The 21762-nt window shown below is 46.5% G+C and overlaps 9 protein-coding genes across 9 annotated transcripts; 6 read left to right on the top strand and 3 right to left on the bottom strand.

The window, feature by feature from the left end:
* The first annotated feature begins 781 nt into the window (after positions 1-781).
* F4813DRAFT_299906 (uncharacterized protein) lies at positions 782-1771 on the top strand. The gene has a single exon (XM_049240746.1). The coding sequence runs from the start codon at positions 967-969 to the stop codon at positions 1735-1737; it is 771 nt and encodes a 256-aa protein (XP_049102602.1). The 5' UTR covers positions 782-966; the 3' UTR covers positions 1738-1771.
* On the bottom strand, positions 1772-3757 carry F4813DRAFT_299930 (HET-domain-containing protein). Its single transcript, XM_049240748.1, has one exon. It carries the CDS (start codon positions 3522-3524, stop codon positions 1806-1808), a length of 1719 nt encoding a protein of 572 aa, XP_049102601.1. The 5' UTR covers positions 3525-3757; the 3' UTR covers positions 1772-1805.
* A 1-nt stretch (position 3758) lies between these two features.
* F4813DRAFT_299929 (Mu homology domain-containing protein) lies at positions 3759-5810 on the bottom strand. The gene is made up of 4 exons (XM_049240747.1): positions 5502-5810; positions 5315-5443; positions 4170-5264; positions 3759-4117 (listed from the first exon to the last, which is right to left on the bottom strand). The coding sequence occupies exons 1-4, from the start codon at positions 5538-5540 to the stop codon at positions 4037-4039; spliced, it is 1344 nt and encodes a 447-aa protein (XP_049102600.1). The 5' UTR covers positions 5541-5810; the 3' UTR covers positions 3759-4036.
* A 2760-nt stretch (positions 5811-8570) lies between these two features.
* F4813DRAFT_379386 (transcription factor Opi1-domain-containing protein) lies at positions 8571-10521 on the top strand (the record flags this gene model as incomplete). Its single annotated transcript, XM_049245451.1, has 2 exons — positions 8571-9174; positions 9275-10521. 2 exons carry the CDS (start codon positions 8571-8573, stop codon positions 10519-10521), a joined length of 1851 nt encoding a protein of 616 aa, XP_049102599.1.
* Positions 10522-12394: 1873 nt separating this feature from the next.
* On the top strand, positions 12395-13068 carry F4813DRAFT_400775 (uncharacterized protein). The gene has a single exon (XM_049248311.1). It carries the CDS (start codon positions 12480-12482, stop codon positions 12978-12980), a length of 501 nt encoding a protein of 166 aa, XP_049102598.1. The 5' UTR covers positions 12395-12479; the 3' UTR covers positions 12981-13068.
* A 439-nt stretch (positions 13069-13507) lies between these two features.
* On the bottom strand, positions 13508-14194 carry F4813DRAFT_386827 (acyl-CoA N-acyltransferase; the record flags this gene model as incomplete). The annotated part of the gene is made up of 2 exons (XM_049246467.1): positions 13508-13571; positions 13671-14194. The coding sequence occupies 2 exons, from the start codon at positions 14192-14194 to the stop codon at positions 13508-13510; spliced, it is 588 nt and encodes a 195-aa protein (XP_049102597.1).
* Positions 14195-15343: 1149 nt separating this feature from the next.
* Positions 15344-17634, top strand: F4813DRAFT_299776 (FAD-binding domain-containing protein). Its single transcript, XM_049240745.1, has 5 exons — positions 15344-15824; positions 15902-15990; positions 16042-16447; positions 16497-17390; positions 17452-17634. The coding sequence occupies exons 1-5, from the start codon at positions 15588-15590 to the stop codon at positions 17623-17625; spliced, it is 1800 nt and encodes a 599-aa protein (XP_049102596.1). The 5' UTR covers positions 15344-15587; the 3' UTR covers positions 17626-17634.
* Positions 17635-18209: 575 nt separating this feature from the next.
* F4813DRAFT_379384 (Gtr1/RagA G protein conserved region-domain-containing protein) lies at positions 18210-19389 on the top strand (the record flags this gene model as incomplete). Its single annotated transcript, XM_049245450.1, has 3 exons — positions 18210-18346; positions 18411-19107; positions 19207-19389. 3 exons carry the CDS (start codon positions 18210-18212, stop codon positions 19387-19389), a joined length of 1017 nt encoding a protein of 338 aa, XP_049102595.1.
* A 723-nt stretch (positions 19390-20112) lies between these two features.
* On the top strand, positions 20113-21625 carry F4813DRAFT_299698 (uncharacterized protein). Its single transcript, XM_049240744.1, has 3 exons — positions 20113-20767; positions 20836-21126; positions 21195-21625. Exons 1-3 carry the CDS (start codon positions 20660-20662, stop codon positions 21444-21446), a joined length of 651 nt encoding a protein of 216 aa, XP_049102594.1. The 5' UTR covers positions 20113-20659; the 3' UTR covers positions 21447-21625.
* Positions 21626-21762: the final 137 nt, after the last annotated feature.

Here is a 21762-nt window from a genome sequence, read left to right as displayed (position 1 = left end):
CGTCCGTTTTGCTAATAGGGAATTAGAAACAGATACCTAATTAGAAATTATAGAGATCTAAGGTGTGCCATTGAAATGCACGATTCACTGTCTCGGGCTTAGCCTCGGCTCTCGATCGACCCATGTAGCCCATGTATTTTGTGCTCTGGTAATAAGATGATCACTAATTTCCAAAGCCAGAAATTAGGGACTCCAAAACATGACCTTCGTGAACAAAGATGGCAATGCTTTGTACATCAAAGATAAAGAAATTATGCTTTCACTAACCTATTTCAAAGCTTCTCAACTGCTACTAGTTAATCTTCTCAAGGCATTTGAAGAATCTTTAACACCCAGTTTTAAAACCATTTACTAAGCAATCCTATCCAATAAACTAATTTAGGAAAGCTGGCAGTTTAGACCTATGTTGCTATGCTAGAACTACATATATTCTGACCGGCAGCTTTTATTAGAAGTGAGAGAGTACCCAAGATGTGGTGATACAGATAGACTATTAGACAAAAGAGTCTGAGGGGTCTCGCCAGAATAGTTTCTAAATTAGGATTCCCAAATTCACCTATCTCTATCGTAATAATGAACCTATGACTCATTTACAATGCTCAATACTTTATCGGGTAAGTGAATTTCTCGGAAGTATCGCCAATTACAAATGAGCCAGAGGTGCCATGAGTTGTCCGGGGCTGAATGCGTCTTTGAAGAACATCATGCCATAAATAATAAATATTGTAGCTCCTTGACTGCCTCAGTGAGGGAATCCAATCTATATTAATAGTATGAATACCTAGACAACACACCTTCCATACTAGCAATTTCTAGCGAATATATGTAATTAACCTCTATTCTATGTTTATTTTAAACTTTCATTTACACCTGGTTTATTCCACAACTATTTATGTATTGCACTAAAATTATATTCTTCGGATCAACGTTATATACAGTACCTAAGTTAAAGCTGTTATAATAATAATGGCTTGGTGTGGCAACTTATTTACCTTATTAATCAAGCCAGTCATCTACTTTTTCAACCAGCCAAGCCTATTACGTCACGTTCGAGATATTCTGCCTCGAACTTTTAATAACAATTTGCTGAAATTCGAACCTGAATATGCAGACGATAGCGATAGACTAGGTAGTATTTTACGGGAATCTAAAAAGTACGCCACAGTCTTCATTTCGATCGAAGCAAAAGTGTGGAATCAAGATCACAATAAGATTACAGATATTGGATTATCGACATGGTATACTGGCAGTTTTGATCCCGGCAGATATTCTCACTATTGGCAAGTCAAAGACAACTTATCATTAAGAAACGAATGCACAGCCAACGAACCGGACACATTTATGTTTGGCAGCACTGGGCTGGTTGAAGAAGGAGCTGACATAGCATTGATTCTAGATGCTATGTTCAAGTCATTAATTTCTCAACCTCAGAGGGTAGCTATTGTTGGACATGACGTCCACTCTACAATAGGGTTGCTTAAAACCTATTGGGAGCCGCCTGGCTCTATCATGATTCTTGATACACAAAGGATATGGCAAGTTCAATATGGACGAGTAGACAAGGTTACACTCGAAGATGCGCTGGACATGACCTTAGGGGCCGTGTATAACAAATGTTGGCTTCATAATGCCGGGAATGATGCGCGGTTTATATTAAATTTACTTGAAGCGCAAGGCGGGTTAATTCTTCGAGCTCAGAACGATGTTGGTTTAGATTTTGAACACGTTCTACGTTAGTACTAACTTCATGCACTATTTGAACTATATAGCTATAATATTCAGTAGAAAGTGCTCTATGTAATGAATTAGGGATCCACGGAGTTTGGATCCTCACGGAATGTGACATCAACTATTAGCTCTAATTGTCCAAACGCATCCCGTAGAGGCTGATCCTCAGCAACAACAATTGGCACTTTATCGTTATCCATGCATGGATTTGAAGTAATTCCATATGTCTGCCGCAATCTGTTGTGAAGTGTACGCATAGAGTGTATGCTATCGTATGCTTGGGTAGAACGCTCATGGCTGTTTTCTCTGAAAAGACATTCCCAGCCAGCATCGAAAACCATCTTGCTACTGACGGTTAATCTTGGATCTAGGATAGTTGTGTGAAGCCATTCTAGGGGCGAACTTTTCTCATTCCAGAATATTGACAGAATTATGGAAATATTTCCGCTTGAAATGAGGTGATGAGACATGGCGGAGGTCCCTCGACACTTTAATTGCAATATGGAAACATTTTTTAGAGGATATGCCTCTTGCAAGATATATCCTTTATGAATCATCTTCCCTGCTGCAACCGTGACATGCAGCCCGGAGAATGCAACTGAGGTATGACGTCGCAGTATCTCAATGTGATTCTCGACAAACCGTTCGGTAAGCAATTGAGGCGAATCTAAATCTAAGATCAACTTCGTTGATTTTGGGCGTGCCAACACTGGGTATGAATTCCCAAGGTATAATTTGGAGGAAGGATGGTGTGCCCTAAGAAAAATATCGTGCTTTAAATGACGTAGAGCAATCCAAATCGGAAAACATCTTCGCACTTGAATTCCACCGCGTTGTTTGGAATGTTGAGCTTCCCGGTACAGTGCCCTAGCACAATTTAGTCCCGCGAAAATAATTCCTCTCACACAGGTGGTGATAATGGTAAGATTGATAGAGATCCCTAGGTTTGTGATGGAATAAGCAGTTGGTTGAATTTCGTAATCCCTAACTATTGAACCACAATAGCGGAATTCGGAAGGGGAGGCTGCTAGGGCACCTGTAAAAGGATGAGAAGCCGACTGTAGCAAATCCCAGGCTAGGATACTTTGATCGTCGGAGACTTTAATAATCTCCCGCTGTAGTCTTACGAAGGCCTTTTCTTTTTCGCCATATAATAGTGGCATGTTGACCTTGAAAAGCCCAAGAAGGCAATATGCAATATCCTTAGGCCGGGTTGTCTCACGGCCGGCTGCCCATGACATTCGTTGGGCTATGGAATAGTCATAGATTGTCGAATAGTCCTTTAGAACAGTGACGTGAATTCTCGTGATATCCGAGATCATGCCAGCCAGCTCGCTCTTGTCACCGAGTACTGTCCAACGGTAATCGAAGAAGATGACCTTTCTCGGGGCAAGTAACTCCTGCAACGTCCAACCCCTAGTGAACCAGTGACTTTTGCAAAAAGTATCAGTATTTGCTTCAACATCGTGTAGGCATGCATAACACACAGCCGAGTCGCGGTACCATGCGAACATGCTATTGATAGCCTCACTTAGTTCAGCAGAGCTACTCTTATCGATGCAGTTGGTGTCACACCAAAGGTACTGCAAGCCATCAGAACGCGCGCGACGGCATGCCCCCACGATCTTAGTGTAGCCCTCTTTACGTTTGATGGTGATATCGGTGGCGGCGCGCTCCCACTCTTGTAATGTCACCTCTGCGTCGCCCTTCCATGTGTGCGATAGGATGGCGTACGGCGGCGCCTTGTCGCTGAAAAACTCCTTGAGTTCAAGGGTGTTGACGTCGATTAGGCGCATGGTAAGAGTTTGAAATATGAAGATAATGTTACTGAGGTGAAGATGCCGATAACAAATATCAAGGTGGGTGATACGTACTGGGATAGAAGACACTCTGGTCCTGGAAATGCTATAGAGCAAGAGGGAAGACGCAGTATATAGGAAATTGCTTCATGAAGCTATGATGATCAATGTCATTCATTACTTACCTGGATATTCAGCTCCTACAAAATGAGTGAGAAAATGATAAGTGGGAAGTTAAAGGTCGTAGTAGACGATCAATTCTCACAAGGAACATAAGGGATCGTGTCTCGGAACAACCTCAAGGGTCTCCAGGACACCGCTTCGGAAATAGACCTGTAAAATAATGTATTGAGACGGGTATACGAACAATATGATTTGGAAACTCATTTAATATTCATGCCTGACGTCGCCACTGACTAGTTGTGACTTATCAACTCTACCTGAAACTTTTCTCTAGACCTGTCGAAAAGTAACATCTTCGTTAAATATTATAGGTCAACGTGGGCCTCTCATACAGCATCCGGTAACCGCACAGCGATGTCCCCTGACTGAGTAATATATCTAACCCAGGGCAATGACGGGTATTGCAGCTAGGGATGAGGTTAATACGTATGTAGCTAGGTTAGAAAACGGGTAACATACCTTAGGCTCTGTGATCTTCAAGTAACGCACTTGAATACCGCTAGTCGTAAAATAGGGGATTTCAAACTTGACCTGAATTGGCCTCTTGGCGCCTTTGCCTGCACTGACGCCGCCCATGCTTCCACCAAAACCACCTGTCATTCCTCCTCCGTGCTCGTCGTCACCTCTGACGCTAGGCAGTCCCAGCTCAGCTCGCATGAGGAACTCCTTGCCACCACCGAACTGCTTAATCTTCCATACGATGGCGCTCTGCTCAGGGGCGTAGTGAACACTGCCGATATTTGTTCGGAACCGCGGTGAGTCGGCGTCGTCAGGTACTGGGACAATAATCTCGACGTTGTTGGCTGTACTCCTCCTTTTAAATTGCGCCTTTGCTTTCAGCATATACTCGATTCGGGACCCCGAGTGACTCTCGACCACACATTCGACCCAGATCAGAGGCTTGACTTGGGTGTTTAATCGGTAGCTCATCAGCTCAAACTCGCCGTCCGGAGGGATGAAAGAGATGGTCCGGTCATTCTCGAAGCGTGATAACCGAACACATTGGTGAAACTTGACATCCTCCATCTCGATAGCCTTGCCTCGCGTCGTCCTTCCAGTCGTTTCGAACATGACCTTGTCGTTTAACCCCAGCCGCAGTTCTGGCATTCCTGATAGATAACACTTCATCTTGATCGCGCCGAGGATCTCCGACCTTAATACGTTCCCGTTCGCCGATACTAGTAAGTTCAAGCTTTCGACGACGTCCAAAAACACCTCATTCTTCCTATATCTTATGCCTTCGGACCGCCACGACACGGCATTAGTGACGGCAATAGGTGGCCGAGCTTGCACTTCTAGCTTATGCGACTCCTGGGTGATGTACTCCTGGAGAATCTTGGACTCTGTCGTTTGGGGGTAACCAAAATCCATCATCTCGTCCAGCAACTCGTATATAATGACAAAGTTGTCGCGAATCGACTCCTCTTCTAGCGCTTTGAAATACTCGGTAAAGACTTCGACAACTTTATGTAAGAAGAGTAGGATCTCGGCGGCATTCGTGTTTCGCTTCGTCAGGGCAAGGAGATAGAGGTTGTTATGTCGGATATATAAGTACTGCTAGCAATCAATATTGGATACAGAAAGGTAGCTTCTGAAATACGCACGTTGATGCCTTCGTGTGAGAAACATGGCGGTACGGCGGAGGACTCTTCTTCGGCTTCGCTAAGGAGGATAGGGAACTTCTCGACAGCCGACATGGGAATATCACCTCGATAGTTTCGGGCAAGTAGGGTCTATGGACGTGTCAGCAAGCGTACACCACCAGAGATTATAGCGTTGTAATGGTCGCACTTTGCCCTTCAGATCGAGGAAGAATACAGCTGATGCCATGATGTCGGTCTAGAGCTTGATTCAGGGGTGCGAATAAGAAAGGGTGTCAATTGGCACTCGGGCCAGACAGCACGCTTCAAGAATTCTCAGTCATTCAACGAATAAATTACGCGTAGTTCCTAATGCGCATATGAAGTGATAAAGTATTTCGTAGATAAAGTAGAGAAGCTCTTCGCCAAGTGAAAGATGACTATTTCGGTAGATCGCATGCCGCACAATTCGTAGGACAGCTTTCGAGACCCCACGTTGCTTCAAGTTGCTGAAGTTCCATGGATGGTGGAAGCCAAAGACCGACTGGGTCTCATCCCTTATCAAGCCACATACACTAGCCTCACCTTAGCCTTATGCATGGATTCTGTGTACCATTACCTAAAATTGTGGGTATATTTTAAAGTCATGTGACAAAGCGGAGCCTGCTTGAGACCCACCAAATTTTTCTTTCGCGATAACTTTCCAAACACATTTTTTCTTGCCTTCTCTTTCTTCCTTTCTTCTTCAACGCGTCCATTAGACAGTGCAGCTCATTATTTACAACACAATTAGTTCCGGCATTCTGTTGGTTTCTTACCGTGTCGTCGTTGGTGTAGCATGCGATTTCGAGACGCGGAGAAGGATTCAATTTGAGATGGTGCCATAAGAGCTGCCCGAGTATTATTTGCCGTATTGGTAACATATTGTTGCTTGGGCGGCGTCAGAGGGACCGAACATACTATTCTTGACTTTTATTTGCTTATTTCAGTCGTGGGAGTGCGTAGTATTACACGCGCGGCTAGTCTAACACTATGTATATGCCTCAGATTCGGTTGTCATCCGTTTGATATTCGTATGAGGCACAGTTTGCAGCCGAGGCCTAGCAACGACGAGTGAGACATTTAGCAGAATGTTTCATGGTTATTATGCTTAATTGTAAGCGGCTGATGATTAATAAGTATGAATATAGGAGGACGATATGGGTCCAGGTCTTGATTCTAGTTTCGTGACGTTCGCGCCGTGAATGTTCGACTCGGATTTATTAATCATTCAGTCAATTGCGCTGCGAGTCAATCAATTTTTATCATGTCTGTGTCTACTACGCATTTAGCCCATATGTTATATCGTCTAAAGTTTCAGCTCGAGAAGCGTTGGGATTTGAGTTGAATCCAACTTAATCCCACTTAGTCGGCAACTAATATCGTCAATTCGCTCGCGCGGTCTGTAGCTGGGACCGAGGGTGCTTCAGTGACGTTGGGATCTACAACATCTCCAAGTGGAACTCGTGACTACCTAACAAAGCGTATCCCTTGCTAACGGGCTACGGACTACAGACCACAGCCACTCAGAGCGAGCTGGAAGAATGTGTCGGATGAATCGAACGAAAACACATGTTAGGAAAGGATAGAAAAGAGGTTGAAAGGATCTCAGATGAGATATTATTTGCTCGTTCGATGCCGGTCTTCCACAGGGCGTCGTGTCTCAGACCCTAAGGGGAGCGAGCAATTATCATATGCTTTTGTCTCTCTTTTTCTCTTTCACAGTGCCAACAGCGATGGATCAGCCTCTACTCCTAGTGGCCAAGAGAATATCAGTTGCATGTGATCATTTGGACACAATTAAACCATACAACTTAGGCTGGTTGACACGTGCTTGTACCTTCTCAAGTCGTTCCTCATCGGTAAACGTCTGCCAGCTCCGATGATCTATTGCTTTTCCGGTTTCATTATTGCAGCATATGATTGCTTCGGGAATTCTTTTAGTTATTTGGGTCTCCTCAGGCCATCGTGTTGTAATGGCGTTGATAAATCAGTACGTCGACGAAATCATGCCCGCACATGTCAAGGCGGCCGGGTTTACCCACGGATATATAGCATAATAATCACTTTTCAATTTTCGTATTCCGCCGACGAGTCGTTTTAGACGGAAGACCGGCGTGACAAAAGGTTGTATACAGCGGAACGATTTTGACCTCGATTGGGTAACTGGCTCGCTCGTGTGGTAGGTAAATCGTAAGGTAAGGCTTTCACAAGCCGATCGGGTCTATACGGTGCGTAATACTGTACATATACTTCCGTGCTATCTTTGGGGAAGCTTAATGTGGACTTATTACACCATCAGACTAATCACAACTAAGACCGACCTAAGATTGACCAGTCAAAAGTCGCCATCCTCTATAAATACTCCACTTAGACCCTGCCGCTTACCGCGTGCTTTGCCTCTTCCCCTGCGGGACGAGGTAGCAGCAGTCGATGGCCGCCTGACCAGTCGAAAATACCACTGAAAGGGCCTCGCTTGAGCAATTGCAGAATTCCTGATAGGAGGTTTGGCTTTCCCGTTTTTTGATATTTGGTAACGATACTTTGGTAACCACCCCCAAGTTCGAGTTCCAAGTTGCCAAATGCGCAAACCTTTTCCCGCCAATTCCCACCTCTTTTTTTTGTCTCTTCGCAATCCAGGTTCACCGCGGTCCACTACGGCCCACCACGAGCACCTGCATATTGGATGGCCTGGGGACCCCATAACTTCATGTATCTCTCTTGACCAGGCCTGTCTCTGACATCGCTACCTATTAACTACTCTGGACCCTTTTATCATCTTTCACACCGAAATCTGATCAGGCCTAACCTTTTTTTCACTGTACTTACTATTATCTACCGAGACATTCGTAACTACTTCTCTTATTTTCACTATTCACTTTTCACTTTTCACCATTATCTGTCTATTATATGAACTACGGCTTTTTTCTTCATCGGTCGTGTATTTGTTGTATTATTTTCTTCGTATAAATGAATAATCAAGTAATTTGATTCGGTAAGTCAACCGATCTTCCGACATCAGCCCAACCCAACGCTCTCAACGAAACCGCTCGCCTCATTTGTATAGTACTATATCACCTTTCGATATCAATGCGCACCCAATATACATGATACCGAGCCTCTCCGAATCAAATATATCGCCAATGCGCAAATGATCGCCAAGTATTTCCGTTCCCCGCGACCTATCGCCAGCTAGGGCGTCTTCGATAGAAGCGCTTTCGGTCGTGTTCCATCAGAAACGATGGAACAGCAAAATCACATGTCCCTTCCGCCGCCGTCGCATCACGATCAAAAGCATGGACTTCAACACTCTATACCTCAACACGCATCACCGCCGCTAGACCCGACGGTCGGATTATTCGCTCCGTTCGATCGGACTTTTAAACTTCCACTATATCCTCCACCGTCTTACGCACAGTCCCACGACCTTGTCGGCTTAAGGTTTCCCGATCCCCCCAAGACTGAACTCGCTCCCATCAAATCGATAAGTCCGCCGAGCAGCGACGAGAAAGAACCTGACGGCAACAATCATCTCCCATCACTATCAACTCTAACAACTTCATCCGCCCCCTTGTATACTCCACCCCAACCTTCAGAGCCGGCATACTCTCCTCCGCCGCCGCCTCTCACTCATTGGCCGAGTTTAAATCCCTTAACAGCATATTATAACCCAAGCCACGCGCAGAATGCCGACTCGCCTATGCGGATGGATGTAGACGCAAGCAGCAGCAGTGGCGTAAGCGCCCCGTCGCCAGATCGCTTCCAAGAAGGAAGAGCCAGTAGCGTTAGTTTAGACGATCCAGACGTACGCATGGCAGCCGAAGCCCTAGGTGATCTAAGAGCAGGTAAGCTATTAGTAGTCATTTCTCATGTGTGATAGTTCGTTGTCGCATGCGCCACCTGCATGTTTGATTGCACAATATTAACCTTGGGCAACGTTTGCAGATTTCGTGTCTTCCCCGCCGAACAACCACATCCCGGTACCTGGTTCGCCACGCTCTCAAACGAACGGTATCCATCCGGAGCCGCTCATCTCGCTACTAACTACATCGCATCCCTTACTTGCCACAACTATCGAGGGTGCCACTTCCGCTTACGTCAACTCTAAGAACTACTCACCGAGGTTCAAGTCGAGCGCCGAGTATGTCGAGGGTTACGTGATTCCTATCGCCAATACCGTGGGATCGGTCGGTCGCGTAACCGGCGTAGAAGGTGGCGTTCGATGGTTCCTAAGCGGTGGAAGAAGGCACAAGTCGCAAGGTTCCGATCTCGAAGCTGCAGATTTCGGTTCTAACAAACGCCGGAGAGTCGACGGGTCCGGTACCTTCAAGGAACCTACCCCGGAGCCCATATCTGGTACGCAAACACCGAGGGCATCCTTCGACAACTCGCGCGATCGTCGGCTCTCGGTCGCAAGCACCGTAGACACCTTACCGGCGTACGATGATCTTCGATCTCCACCATATGCCGAGCAGTTTGCGCCGTCCGAATCACGCCCGAACAGCGCAGCATGGCAATCTCGTCTTATCATGTCCACATCCGGACTGAGCATCGCTATGAGCGAGGAAAGCTTGCGTAGCCTCAAGTACTGTCTAAGCTGGCTTCGCTGGGCTAACGTGCGCATCGGAAACGTCATCAATTCTCTGAAGTCTACCATGGAGAAGTTCGAAAGGGCCGAAAGACAATCGGATGGTGACCATCCCATGAACGGTACATCCAATGGCGAAGTCGCCGACAGGAACCAGTTCGCAGCGAAGATTGCAGACCTCAGGATGGACCTGCTCAAGACCCTTCAAGATGTCATCAACACGGTCAGCAGGTACGCCGGCGGTGCGCTACCGGAGAATGCGCGAGAGCTTGTTCGACGACACCTAACGAGCCTGCCTCAAAGATTCCGAGTTGCAAGCATGGTCGGTGATGGCCAGCAAGATGTTCGTCGCCCCGAGGTTGATGGAGAAGAGGGACGAGAAGCGCAAGAGAAAGAGACGCGAGAAAGTGCCCAGCGGGTACTAGTTCTCGCCAAGGAGGGACTCGACATGATGTCCCAAGTATCGGGGGTTCTGGACGGAACCATCGTCAGCGCCGAGGAATGGTGCGATAGGTTAGGTAGGAGGAAGCGAGAGCAGCGAGAGACTCTGCTCGGAGCTCCTCACATACCGCAGACGCCTTTGGACGAGGTAAAGATTGGGTAAATGATATGAAAATATAGTACGAAAACGTATGGCGTTCCACGGGGAAGACAAAAAAAATGATGCACATAAAAAACTGGTTGATTCAAAAACAAGCGAGGAGAAAACACCGAGAGACGAGACAAAGAGCCAAGGTCTAAATTCGGCTAACTGGCATAGGATTCGGACCTTGGCGTTGCCGGACGGGACGGCTCACCGCTTCCTTCCCGGGGTTTACAAATTTGGTCCAACTTGACCTACAACAATTTTCTTGCTGTCAGGAATCTTGCTGGAGATACAGCTTATACCCACGCAGCAGATAATCAAGACGCCTCATCAAGCGTCGCGGTTCTGCTTTTGCTGTCCCTTCCGCAGATTTTGTTTCTATTCGACGGGTTATACATACTACTAGGACGATTCTGACTTTGTGATTTTCGCGAGATTTCCTATCACGGATTAACAGCATTTGATCTTCAGAGTATTCAGTCTCTGTCTGTACTTTCTTCCCTGGAGACCAGATGGTTGGGGATTGTGTCCAAAATACTACCTGCACATACATAGCGTCGTTGCATTGCCGTAGAGACTGAATAGATACCAGTTTACGTTGGCGGCCGATATTTATCTAATTTCGATTATATATTTGACATGAATCTACTTCAGGTGTTTCTTGAGTTCTATTCCAACCTGAGTCTAATGTTCCTAAGGTAATCGTAGACGGTTCGTGAGTCTTGTCAAGTATCCAGAGCAAGGAAGAGTAATTGATATTCAAATCCAAGTACGACGTTCACACCAGCCATACACGGTGGTAATTAGCCTCGCTACTGGGTGTAGTTCTCGGCCTTAGCTAAGGGTTAGTTTACTGCATGCTAGGAGTACCCTATTATCCAGAATCACCAAAATATACAGTTAACAATGTCGATATGAATTACCCCCTGGTTTGACTCTGTCAGTTTAAGGCTCTTTAGTAGTTGACATACGATACGTACTTGATGTTCGAGGGATTACCGGAGGATCCGTATCATGAGCGAGTAGTATAATATTTGTGCGAGAGAGAGAGAGAGTATGAGCAGAGCAAGTTTAATTTCTGAATCTTGAGTACTTTTGATAATGTAAAGCCCCTATTTGTCACTTGGAAGTTATGGCTGCAGACTCTTGTCTCAACAACTGCATTCAGTACAGTAGGTATGCCAGATGCACTTCTGGAAAGTTAAAAAAGAAAATATAAAAAAGCTCGGAGCCAGGTTTGAACCTAGGACCTACGAAAAACTACTTTGTAAATGTCGTACTGTCAAGTCACGGGCATACCGGTCCAGCATATGACACCACGGTGCAGTTGTTCTCTAGCCTCATGTCACCCAGGGATACTTCCTTTTTGCGGGGTCGGCTGGTAGGTTTGCTTCTATTAGGATATATAAATCTTACTTCCTGAGCATGTACTTTGGCAGTTGTACCTTGTTGCCTAGGAGATCTGCTTCTGGTACCTTATGAAACCATTTCGAACCCGCATAGCAACGTCGTCAACAATGACATTGTTGTAGTTGATAAGACGTACGCACGTCTTCTCAACTATAGCTGCCAGCGCATAATAGGGTCTCTAATCAATACCTTACAAAATTAAGCAATATAATTCAAAGTCTTAACTACGCAAGGTATCAAAGACGTTAAATACCAAACAGACGGTAAGTGTTATCACAGGGACTTTGTTGTAGGGAAGCAAACTGATAGTTGACAAAGGCATCATACTAGGATGAAGGGGTAGAAACAACGGGAAACAAGCCTCTAATGCAATGTCCCGGCGATACCTTATAAGCCACAGGAAGACCCCGGGTTTGATCGTCCAGTCTTTTCTGCATCGAGCAGTCACTTGACCTAAAAGCCTTTTACTTGAAACGATACTGGTAAAGCCATCTAGTGTTGAACAATCGTGCTGTTCGCAGCTGTCTTCCGGAAATCGCCTCTCTTCGTTTAAGCCAATTCAGACAATGGATCAGACAATGGATAAGTATACGTCGCCGTGCCCATGCACCACCCAACTCACGAGAAGCAAGAGTTTGTTGCGCAAGTTCCTGGCGTTACGAAAGCCAACTATAAAGCGAACTCGGTCCGGAAGGTGCTCGGAATGCAAGATAGCACCGCATCGTGAAGGCCAGGTGTTATATCAGCTTCCGGAGGACGTCGAACAGCTCGCGGGGAGGACAAACCCTCGGCAAGATGTGAGAGGACACGATGCAGATAACATCGCGTGTCGCCTCTCGATTATCTCTATGGTTGCTAGGTTTACCCATGGCCTGGAGCATGAAGAAGAGATCGATCTTGCGGAGAGGGTTTATACACAGCTGAAGATGGAGGGCAGCCCGTTAGTCGATATGAGATGGGTAGGCGGCTTGGATAAACTCCCAGATGTGGTGTTTGAGCACCTCCATACGGTTATGAAGAACCAGCTCGGATCATCTTATAGCTTCGACGATTCTAACGAGGAGTAAATATTCGTTTAGTTGAACGATGAAGATGGTAAGTACCCTGGGTAGGTACATTCTGTGGCTTTTCTTTTGCCCGGTTAGGACAATGATGTAGCATTGGAGTAGGTATTGATTTGAGCGTTAAACATATTAAGTATACCTTCAGCATATTGTTATGTGTGCTGATGGCATTAAATTCTTAATAAAGTATATAATTTTTATTATTTAAATAAGTCCCGGTATTAACAAACAACCCTTAAACAAGTCTGAGCTAAAACAAGATGATGGATGGAGCTATGATACAAATATGTATCATAGCTGGCGAGTTTCGATGCTATCGGCTCTTATTGTAGTACGCTTATAGTCCCGCGCAATCACCATCAGCCCAATGTCTATCATGTCGACGGTTGAGGTTCGACTTGTGCCTTCTTCGCGGGTCTCATCATAAAACTTTCAAGACGGTTCCCATTGTCGAGAGGGACCGTCTCTATTAGGTCAAACCCGTGCTTCGCATCTAATGTATGAAAATATTTCGTGTCAGCTTTGCAATACTACAATTCTAGGATCTTCACCGTCATCTTTCGATTGAGCCGAACGATAGAGTCGTCACACTTACTACTGAGCGTTAGCCACTGTATACCCTACAAAGGCAATCTTGAGACCATTATAGAAAGGGAGTTCCAAAATAAAAACACTGGATGTTTTCGTACGTACCAAAGAGGAGCTCCAGCTGGGCTGGCAGCAAGGAAAGCCTCGAGACCTGCGTCGTCGGCTCTAGCTATGCCCCATCTCAGTAGTTGCTTACCCGCACCTTTTCCCCGAGAATCCTCTCGAACACCTAAAATGTCTAGATACCAATGCGGACGATTCCCCATGATATTCTTGTGCATTTTCCCTACGGTCCCGAAGAATTCTTCGGCACAGGCTAGGTCAGCATCTTTGGGCCAGCTAACGGGTGCTGGCGGCGGAGGGGAGGATGCCGTCGTGAAGTACTCCCGCCATATTCCAAATGCGATGATCCTTTCCGGTGTTGCGGAATTTGGGTCAGTCAAAACCAAGAAATGATCGGTCGGTTTTTGCCGATCAGATGCCAGCGGATCTAACCAAAATTTTCGCACATGTTCTGGATTTGAGTTGAAAACGCGTCGGGTGACAGGGTGGTCACCGAATGCATCGAAATAGACATCTACGAGGGATGGGATGTCCGAATGAGTCGCCTCCCGTATTTTGTACGACATTTCGGTAATAACACTGAGTCGCCGCAATGATAGGGGTGACAAGATGAAAAGGGGTTTGGTGGGAGAGAAGACTTTGCAATAGTTAGCAGTGTTCACTCAGATAGGCTTGACTTATTGTTACCACAATCTTTCAACAGCTAATATGTTGTGCTTGCTATCTTAAAGCTATCGTATAAGCTTGAATCTTAAGAGCTATTTGTAAACTAAGGACTCATAGACTTACTAGTATACTGCAATTGAACCCGATGAACGTAGGATCTTGAATATGACTCACCGGCAGCTCGCTCCTATGTATAATGATGCATGTGCTATCGGCGTAGATCGAGTCCGGTTCAACAAGGTACGCTTAGACAATATGGATCCTGAGACATACGCTTACTGGCCTATATTGTCGTTTATAGCAACCAACCGCAACCATTTCGTATTTAGTACCATACCAGGCCACAGCTATACGACTCGTACGATGTGGGAGTTATTAATGATGGATATCGATTCCTAACGCCAGGTTTAAACGAGACTTGCTACGAGACGAGGAACAGCAGGGAGTGGCTTACCAATCCTTAACCCTGCGTTTATCTAATAGTCTTTTTGGCTACATGAATGATATATTTGTCAATTCTACTGAGAAAATGCGATACAGTGGTTTCGTATGAGGAACGGATGCTGCGGACCCTGCAGCAAAATGAGTGGGTTCTTTGGACCGCCCAGAACCCTTTACTATGAATCTTATAGGTTAGAGCAAACACGAATCTTCCTATTTAAAGAACTACACTCTAGAGATTATAGAGCCTCGGGATTCAAATCCATCGTACGTAATAATCATAGCCGCTATATCGAGGCCTGCGAGACCAAGTCTGATAGAAAAGGGCATTTATTATCTTCGAAAGTAATGCCGGCCTCTTAAGGCCTACTACTCTATAGCGTTATTCAAGACAGCAAGTGGACTGACGATCTCCTAGTCTCGTGAGGGGTTTTGGTTGCACTTTGATCTAGCGTCAGTCTAAAATTTCCCCAGATTTTGCCAAGGTGAGAACATCCGGACAAGTGGTTAGCTAACCTATTTAGACCACGGCAATGCATATATTATATAGTGCATTCTCTACCTAAACGTGTGCTTGAAGCCACATACCGGTATCCTGGTAGAGGAGAAACAACTGCGTTGCTTCTGATTGGAAGATACAGCTTAGATGCATCGCCGCTTAAACAGGGTGGTGACGGACTAGGGAATATGGCCGGATCTTGCAGATTCCCTTCTGGGTCGTGCTGATAATACCCCAATCTGGGGTATTGACAACTGACTGCTAAGATGCCGCATCTTTAAATGGATAGCAGAGCCCATACAAAACCCTGAGAGTGTGTTCTCTCGTCTCAGACTTCGCCATCCCTAAGTTTCATGATGACTTGGTTCTTACCCTTCTTAGCAGTGAACTTCTCGGAGCTGGTCGGTGATGTTGTGTCATCATCATCATCACCACCACTTGTTGAGAGGACATGGAACAACACCAAGTATGGCTATAAGTGCTATATAGGTGACGATTGCTGGCCGAGCGATGACTCTTGGGTCAAATTGAATTCAACGGTGGATGGGAATCTCCTGGTGAACATTCCTCCAGGTGCATCTTGTCATAACGTAAGTAATCGTAAAAGTAAGCTCGGGGATATTTAAATAGCCAGCGAGAGGAAACATGCTGACTTAAACCGTCTAAGACATTTGATGGCCCTCTTGGTACGGTTCCGACCTATGATGCTGCCGCTTGCGCGGAAGCGACGGATAAGTGGTCTGATGAATCATGGACGTGAGTTTTTTATAGTCGAGTCTAAGACGATATACTGACATGACAGCATAGCGTCGAGAAACCAGCAGCGGAACTATGGACATATTTCACGAATGATACTTGTCGTCCTATTGGTAACCCTGCCGCGCCTTGTACCCTTGGCTACTATGGAATCTATGTGATAATGGCACAGTCTAAAGACCATATCAAGGCAGGCGTGGATTTCGCTAGGGAAAATAACTTGCGCCTGATCATTCGAAACACGGGCCACGACTTTATCGGACGTAGCACTGGCTGGGGAGCGTTGATCATTAATACGCATAGCTTTCAAGATATCGAGTTCACTACCGAATACGGCGGACCCGGTGATTACAAGGGAGGTGCCGTAACAATAGGGGCGGGAGTCCAGGGCCGAGCGCTGCTCACTCAAGCTCACGCTCAGGATCCGCCCGTGACGGTCTTAACAGGAGAATGCCCAGTACGTAGATAGCGCGCGGGACAAGAAATACAAGCTAACGAGTTGATAGACTGTTGGCGTCGCTGGTGGGCTTGTCCAAGGTGGCGGCCATGGACCGCTTACGCCACTGTATGGACTGGTCGCTGATACTGCGTTGTCTTTTGACGTGTTAACAGCGGGCGGCGAATACCTGACTGCGAATTCCGAAGAGAATCCCGATCTCTTCTGGGCCTTGAAGGGAGGCGGACCGTCTGCCTTCGCTGTTGTACTTTCGGTGACCCTTAAGACATTCCCGGAACAGAAGGCAGCCGGTGTCTTCATCAATATCAACTCGACGCTTACCAACGACGCAGACGTGTTCTGGGAAGGTGTCAGGTCGTTCCATAAGTACTCAAACGAAATCGTGGCGGCTGGTCTTTACGCTTACTTCGAACTTATGCCGTTGCGTCTGCATGTACAACCCATAGTCGGAGTCGGGAAAACTTCAGCAGAAGTGGAAGCCATTCTCCAGCCTGTGTTTAACGAATACAAAGCTAAAGGCATTCCCTACGACACAGGCAGCAAATATTTTGATACATTATTCGATCTATATAGTGACTTATTCGAAGATGAGACGGCCGGAACTACGGCTCTTACGGGCGGATGGATGTTCACTCACCAGGACGTCGAAGAAAACAACGACGAAATTATCGAGGCGTTCAAGACGGTTATGTCGCCACGGGATGACTTGAAGGATCAGGGATTTATCATTGGCCACCTCTGGGATGCTGGTCTAAATACGCCGGTTTCAAACAGCGCAACGAACCCGCGGTTTAGAAAGTCTACAGATTTTAGCATAATCGGGCTACCAGTCCCGGATGATGCAACTTGGGCTCAGAAAGAGGATCTCCAGAGCGTGCTAACTAATATCCAAGATGCTGCAATGAGGAAAGCTGGCCCGAATGGATGTGCCTATGTTAACGAGGTACGTATGCATCCGATGGATGTGAAACATAAAGCGATGATGATACTGATAACTTTCATAGGGGGACCCGTATCAACCTAATTGGCAAGATAATTTCTGGGGCTCGGAATATCCGAAATTGCTGGAAACTCGCAAGAAGTGGGATCCTCATGGTGTCTTCTACGCCGTGTCAACTCCGGGAACTGAGGATTGGGAGGTCATCGAATACGGCACGAGATTATGTCGAAAATATTGAATGAATACCTGTGCTTATTAACTCCAGGTTGGTGTATTGAACGGCAAGTTAGGTGTAAGTAGACGGTAGAATGGTAGAATGGTAGAATAAGAGGAATAAATATTAGTAGGAGTTAATGTCTGTTGAGATGTACTGCGCTTCATTGCATAAACGATGCTATCTGTGCAACCATTGGTGCACGTGACGTCAGTGTATGCATATCTTGAGTTATTTATGCAGCTACCCGGTCGAGGAGATCCTTACCCAAAGCTTCCACTTAGCAGAACCCCACCATCGACATCCATCGACATCCATCAACGTTGGAACATCGCATGAGGGTAATAAATTATATGAGCTGCAGCACAAGGATATGAATCGATAGTGGTCACTTACCGTAATTCAAACAAGTCTTCTTACGGACCGCCATTTCTTCTATTCCTAAAGTAGAGAAATGCGTGACCCGACTTGAGCTAAACTTCAACGTCGCGTCGAGACCACTGCGACCCTTCGAGATACTTTGCTTGATATTACGAGATAAGAGCTAGCTCATACCTTTTGTCGAGCACAACATGACAGACCTCGAGGCATCTGTCCCCAGCTTAGGAATGTCTACTGACATCCGAAGCGAACTCAAGAAACCTAAGAAGAAAAAGGTGCTCCTTATGGGAAAGAGTGGCTCCGGAAAGTCGAGTATGAGGAGTATTATATTTAGCAACTATATCGCTAGGGATACTCGACGTCTGTAAGTTACAACCCTACTTTCCTTATCGTTTAATTCTAGAAAATTAACTCTCGTGTCATATCAGCGGTGCGACGATCGATGTCGACCTCTCGCACGTCAAATTCTTAGGAAACTTGACCTTGAACCTCTGGGACTGCGGTGGCCAAGAAGCTTTCATGGAAAATTATCTATCGCAGCAACGTGTACACGTCTTCTCTAATGTTGGGGTGCTTATATACGTCTTCGATATAGAATCTCGAGACGTAGACCGAGACATGGCTACATACGTATCCATCATCTCCGCACTAACCCAGTATTCTCCTACCGCAAAGGTCTACGTGCTAATTCACAAGATGGATTTGATCACCCCGCATGCCCGAGAGGCTGTTTTCGTCGACCGTGTTCGGCTAGTCAGACAGAAGACCGCCGAGTTCATCCAAGGAGCAGGCTATACGGGCGAGTTGGACCTCATCCCCTTCGCGACCTCTATATGGGACCAGTCGCTATACAAGGCGTGGGCAAGCATCATCCACGACCTCGTGCCAAACCTGTCCGTCATCGAGTCGCAGTTAGGCTCTCTCGGAGTATTGATAGAAGCCGAGGAGCTGCTATTGTTCGAGAGAACGAGCTTCCTTGTCGTGTCAAACTGGACGTCGGAAGAAGGCCAGAACAACCCTACGGGAGATCGACAAGAGCGTATATCAAACATCCTCAAGCATTTCAAGCAAAGCATCAGCCGCTTTACCGGTACTCCCCGAAATGCGGAGCAGTTTACTCTGATGGTAAGTAGCTGCATGTCCAGCTGTACACTTCTGCTCGAGCAGCTCGGCGTCGGCTTGAAGTAATAGAATACCAGCGAATCGCTAACGAAATAACTGTAGGAACACAAAGCGGGATCTAGATTCTCCATGTTTGCTTGCAAATTCACCACCAATACCTACCTCATGGTTATTCTCCCACCCGGAGAGGCGAGGTTCAATTCCGCCAAGCTGAATTGTCAGATTGCTAGAGAGAGCTTCAAGTTCCTAGACGGACCCGTGACCCCAGGCCAGACCTTTAATTAGTAGCCCGATCCAGACAATCTAAGCCATGCGTACCTTCTGAGTTATTAGACTTCTAATATCCTTTGTATTTGCTCCTCACGTCTCTGCTACGTATTTCAACATGTTATTCTAAGCAACGGAAACTGATTAGCTTCCAATATAGCACTGCAAACCCCAAGTCGAGTCCTCTTATCTGATCGCATAACTACCTACATATAATGAGCCGGGGAGTTCTCTGGACGCAAGCGACCTTAACGATAGGGAATCTTAGTCTACAATATTCCACTGGTATAAGATTGCCGATATGTCTAATGCCAAGACTCCGCTGAATTCTCGGGCCGCGGGACATTTACCAAATCTAGGGCATGATGCCTCAATATGGCGCCATCCTTAGTATAAGCTATCATGAGCGATGTTTTTCTTGGTGAGAGCTATGATAGTCGCATTTCATATAGTCAAGATACGTTTATCAGTTGCGATGCTTTTATTGGCCTCGAGGCCGACTCCGGGAGAGGTAGTAGTTTAGGCGCGGCGGTCTGGTCCCTGACGATCGGCAGACGCCCTGAATTAGGAAGGTTAGTCGTCGCAGCAAGCCAACCAATTAAAGCGTCAATGACGTGGTATGCCATGCACGATTTTGATGAAAGGGTAGCTGATACCCACGGACGTAGAGTTAAGTATTTGAGAATTTAAAGACGTGATAGTCGTTTATCATCGAGTCTGTCTTGAGTTCGTAAAGTCTGCTTTACCCTGAAGTGAAGATAAACCCACATGCATCCCGCCCTTCACATGTAAGACATTAGCTGTTGAAGATCGTCGCCCCGTCCAGATCTCAACACAACTTTAATACCACCCTCGACTTGTTCAATATGGCAGGTCAGATTCAGCTTCGCACTATGTAACGCAATGATTCCATGGCATGTCTCTGATATGCTTTTGGGGCATCGCGCCCCGCTGCTGCTTGCCGCTCCGTGCTATCATTCTCCTACGAAAGTCCGGTTTCTTGGAACCTGCTTGGTTATCTACGCTAATTGGTTTAAGTGTAGTCGCTTTGGGAAGTTGGTAATTGCGGTTGGCCAATATATAACACGGGATATTAATACAAGTAGGAGAGATCGGCGGGATGTCTATATAAACTGGTCACAGACTTTAAGAATCATCGTCCATGCAAGACTTCGGATAGCTGGTTAGGTGTTACTGCCTAGGTAACCCACTATATTTGCGTATATCCGCCTAGTAGTACCGCCTGACTCGGAACGTAACCAAACTGACCAACCTCAATATCTTCATCATGAGGTTCTCATTCACCTTCGGCGGTCTCCTATCCGCGAGCGTCGTGCTCGCCGCGCCGGCGCCAATTCCGGTTGCCGAGCCGGTTCCTATGCCCATGCCCACTCCTGTTCGTAACAACCCTTCCGTTCCCACAAACGCAGCAACATCTTTTTCAGAACTGACTGACGTAATTAGCCTGGCATCCCGTCCGCCTCGTCCGCTAAATCGCAGCTCGCAAGCTTGACCGTCAAGGCCGCGGTCGACGACGGAGCATACAAGCGGGACTTGTTCCCGACGTGGGACACCATCACGGGAACCTGCAACACGCGCGAGTACGTGCTCAAGCGGGACGGTGCCAGCGTCCAGGTCGGTTCCGACTGCTACCCGACGAGCGGCACGTGGACCAGCCCCTACGATGGCGGGAAGTGGACGTCCCCAGCCGACGTGGATATCGATCACATGGTGCCTTTGAAGAATGCCTGGATTGTACGTATTTTATGTTTCTACCTGTTGTTCCGTGGCGCTTGGTTCGCCGTTTAACTAACTCTATGTAGTCCGGTGCGAACAAATGGACAACTGCCAAGCGCGAGCAATTCGCCAACGATGTTGACCGGCCGCAGCTCTGGGCCGTAACGGACAATGTTAACTCGTCCAAGGGTGACAAATCCCCCGACACCTGGAAGCCGCCTCTAAAGAGCTTCTATTGCACTTATGCGAGCGCTTATGTCGCCGTTAAGAGCTATTGGGCCTTAACTATCACTTCGGCTGAGAAATCGGCCCTGAGCGACATGTTGGGAACTTGTTAGGTACCTACATAAGTCCACGATGTGTGCTGTTAAGTCGAATGTGTTTGGCGGCGCTAGAGTTTACGAAGACTGGCGGGTTGTCTTCATTCCAGAGCCTAGAAATTACATCAACGAACGGAAGACAATAAAATAAAGATAATTGATTTTCATAAACTTTGACTTGTGCCTCGCGATCAAATCATCCCTTGAGTTATCGCAGTAAGAGACAATATTCTCTTGATATCTATGCGTAGCTGCATCTTATCCCTTTAAAAGGTAGCAGGACAACTCATTTAGCAACTATAACTCTACCGTTTAACGAACACCCAACTCATCC

This window comes from Daldinia decipiens (genome assembly GCF_022478715.1).
Source record: "Daldinia decipiens strain CBS 113046 unplaced genomic scaffold F4813scaffold_6, whole genome shotgun sequence".
Classification (NCBI taxonomy): Eukaryota; Fungi; Ascomycota; class Sordariomycetes; order Xylariales; family Hypoxylaceae; genus Daldinia; species Daldinia decipiens.
Note: the sequence above shows the minus strand (reverse complement) of the source record. Positions and strands in the feature narration are given on the sequence as shown.

Coding starts and splice junctions, on each gene's coding strand:
- F4813DRAFT_299929 (XM_049240747.1), bottom strand. CDS start 5,540: ATGGCATCAGCTGTATTCTTCCTCGATCTGAAGGGCAAA. Junction 5,444..5,501: donor TCCTCGATCTGAAGGGCAAA/GTGCGACCATTA, acceptor ACACGTCCATAG/ACCCTACTTGCCCGAAACTA. Junction 5,265..5,314: donor TCTCACACGAAGGCATCAAC/GTGCGTATTTCA, acceptor GATTGCTAGCAG/TACTTATATATCCGACATAA.
- F4813DRAFT_299776 (XM_049240745.1), top strand. CDS start 15,588: ATGATGACTTGGTTCTTACCCTTCTTAGCAGTGAACTTCTCGGAGCTG. Junction 15,825..15,901: donor CAGGTGCATCTTGTCATAAC/GTAAGTAATCGT, acceptor AAACCGTCTAAG/ACATTTGATGGCCCTCTTGG. Junction 17,391..17,451: donor GATGTGCCTATGTTAACGAG/GTACGTATGCAT, acceptor TAACTTTCATAG/GGGGACCCGTATCAACCTAA.
- F4813DRAFT_299906 (XM_049240746.1), top strand. CDS start 967: ATGGCTTGGTGTGGCAACTTATTTACCTTATTAATCAAGCCAGTCATC.
- F4813DRAFT_299698 (XM_049240744.1), top strand. CDS start 20,660: ATGAGGTTCTCATTCACCTTCGGCGGTCTCCTATCCGCGAGCGTCGTG. Junction 20,768..20,835: donor CTATGCCCATGCCCACTCCT/GTTCGTAACAAC, acceptor TGACGTAATTAG/CCTGGCATCCCGTCCGCCTC. Junction 21,127..21,194: donor CTTTGAAGAATGCCTGGATT/GTACGTATTTTA, acceptor AACTCTATGTAG/TCCGGTGCGAACAAATGGAC.
- F4813DRAFT_400775 (XM_049248311.1), top strand. CDS start 12,480: ATGGATCAGACAATGGATAAGTATACGTCGCCGTGCCCATGCACCACC.
- F4813DRAFT_299930 (XM_049240748.1), bottom strand. CDS start 3,524: ATGCGCCTAATCGACGTCAACACCCTTGAACTCAAGGAGTTTTTCAGC.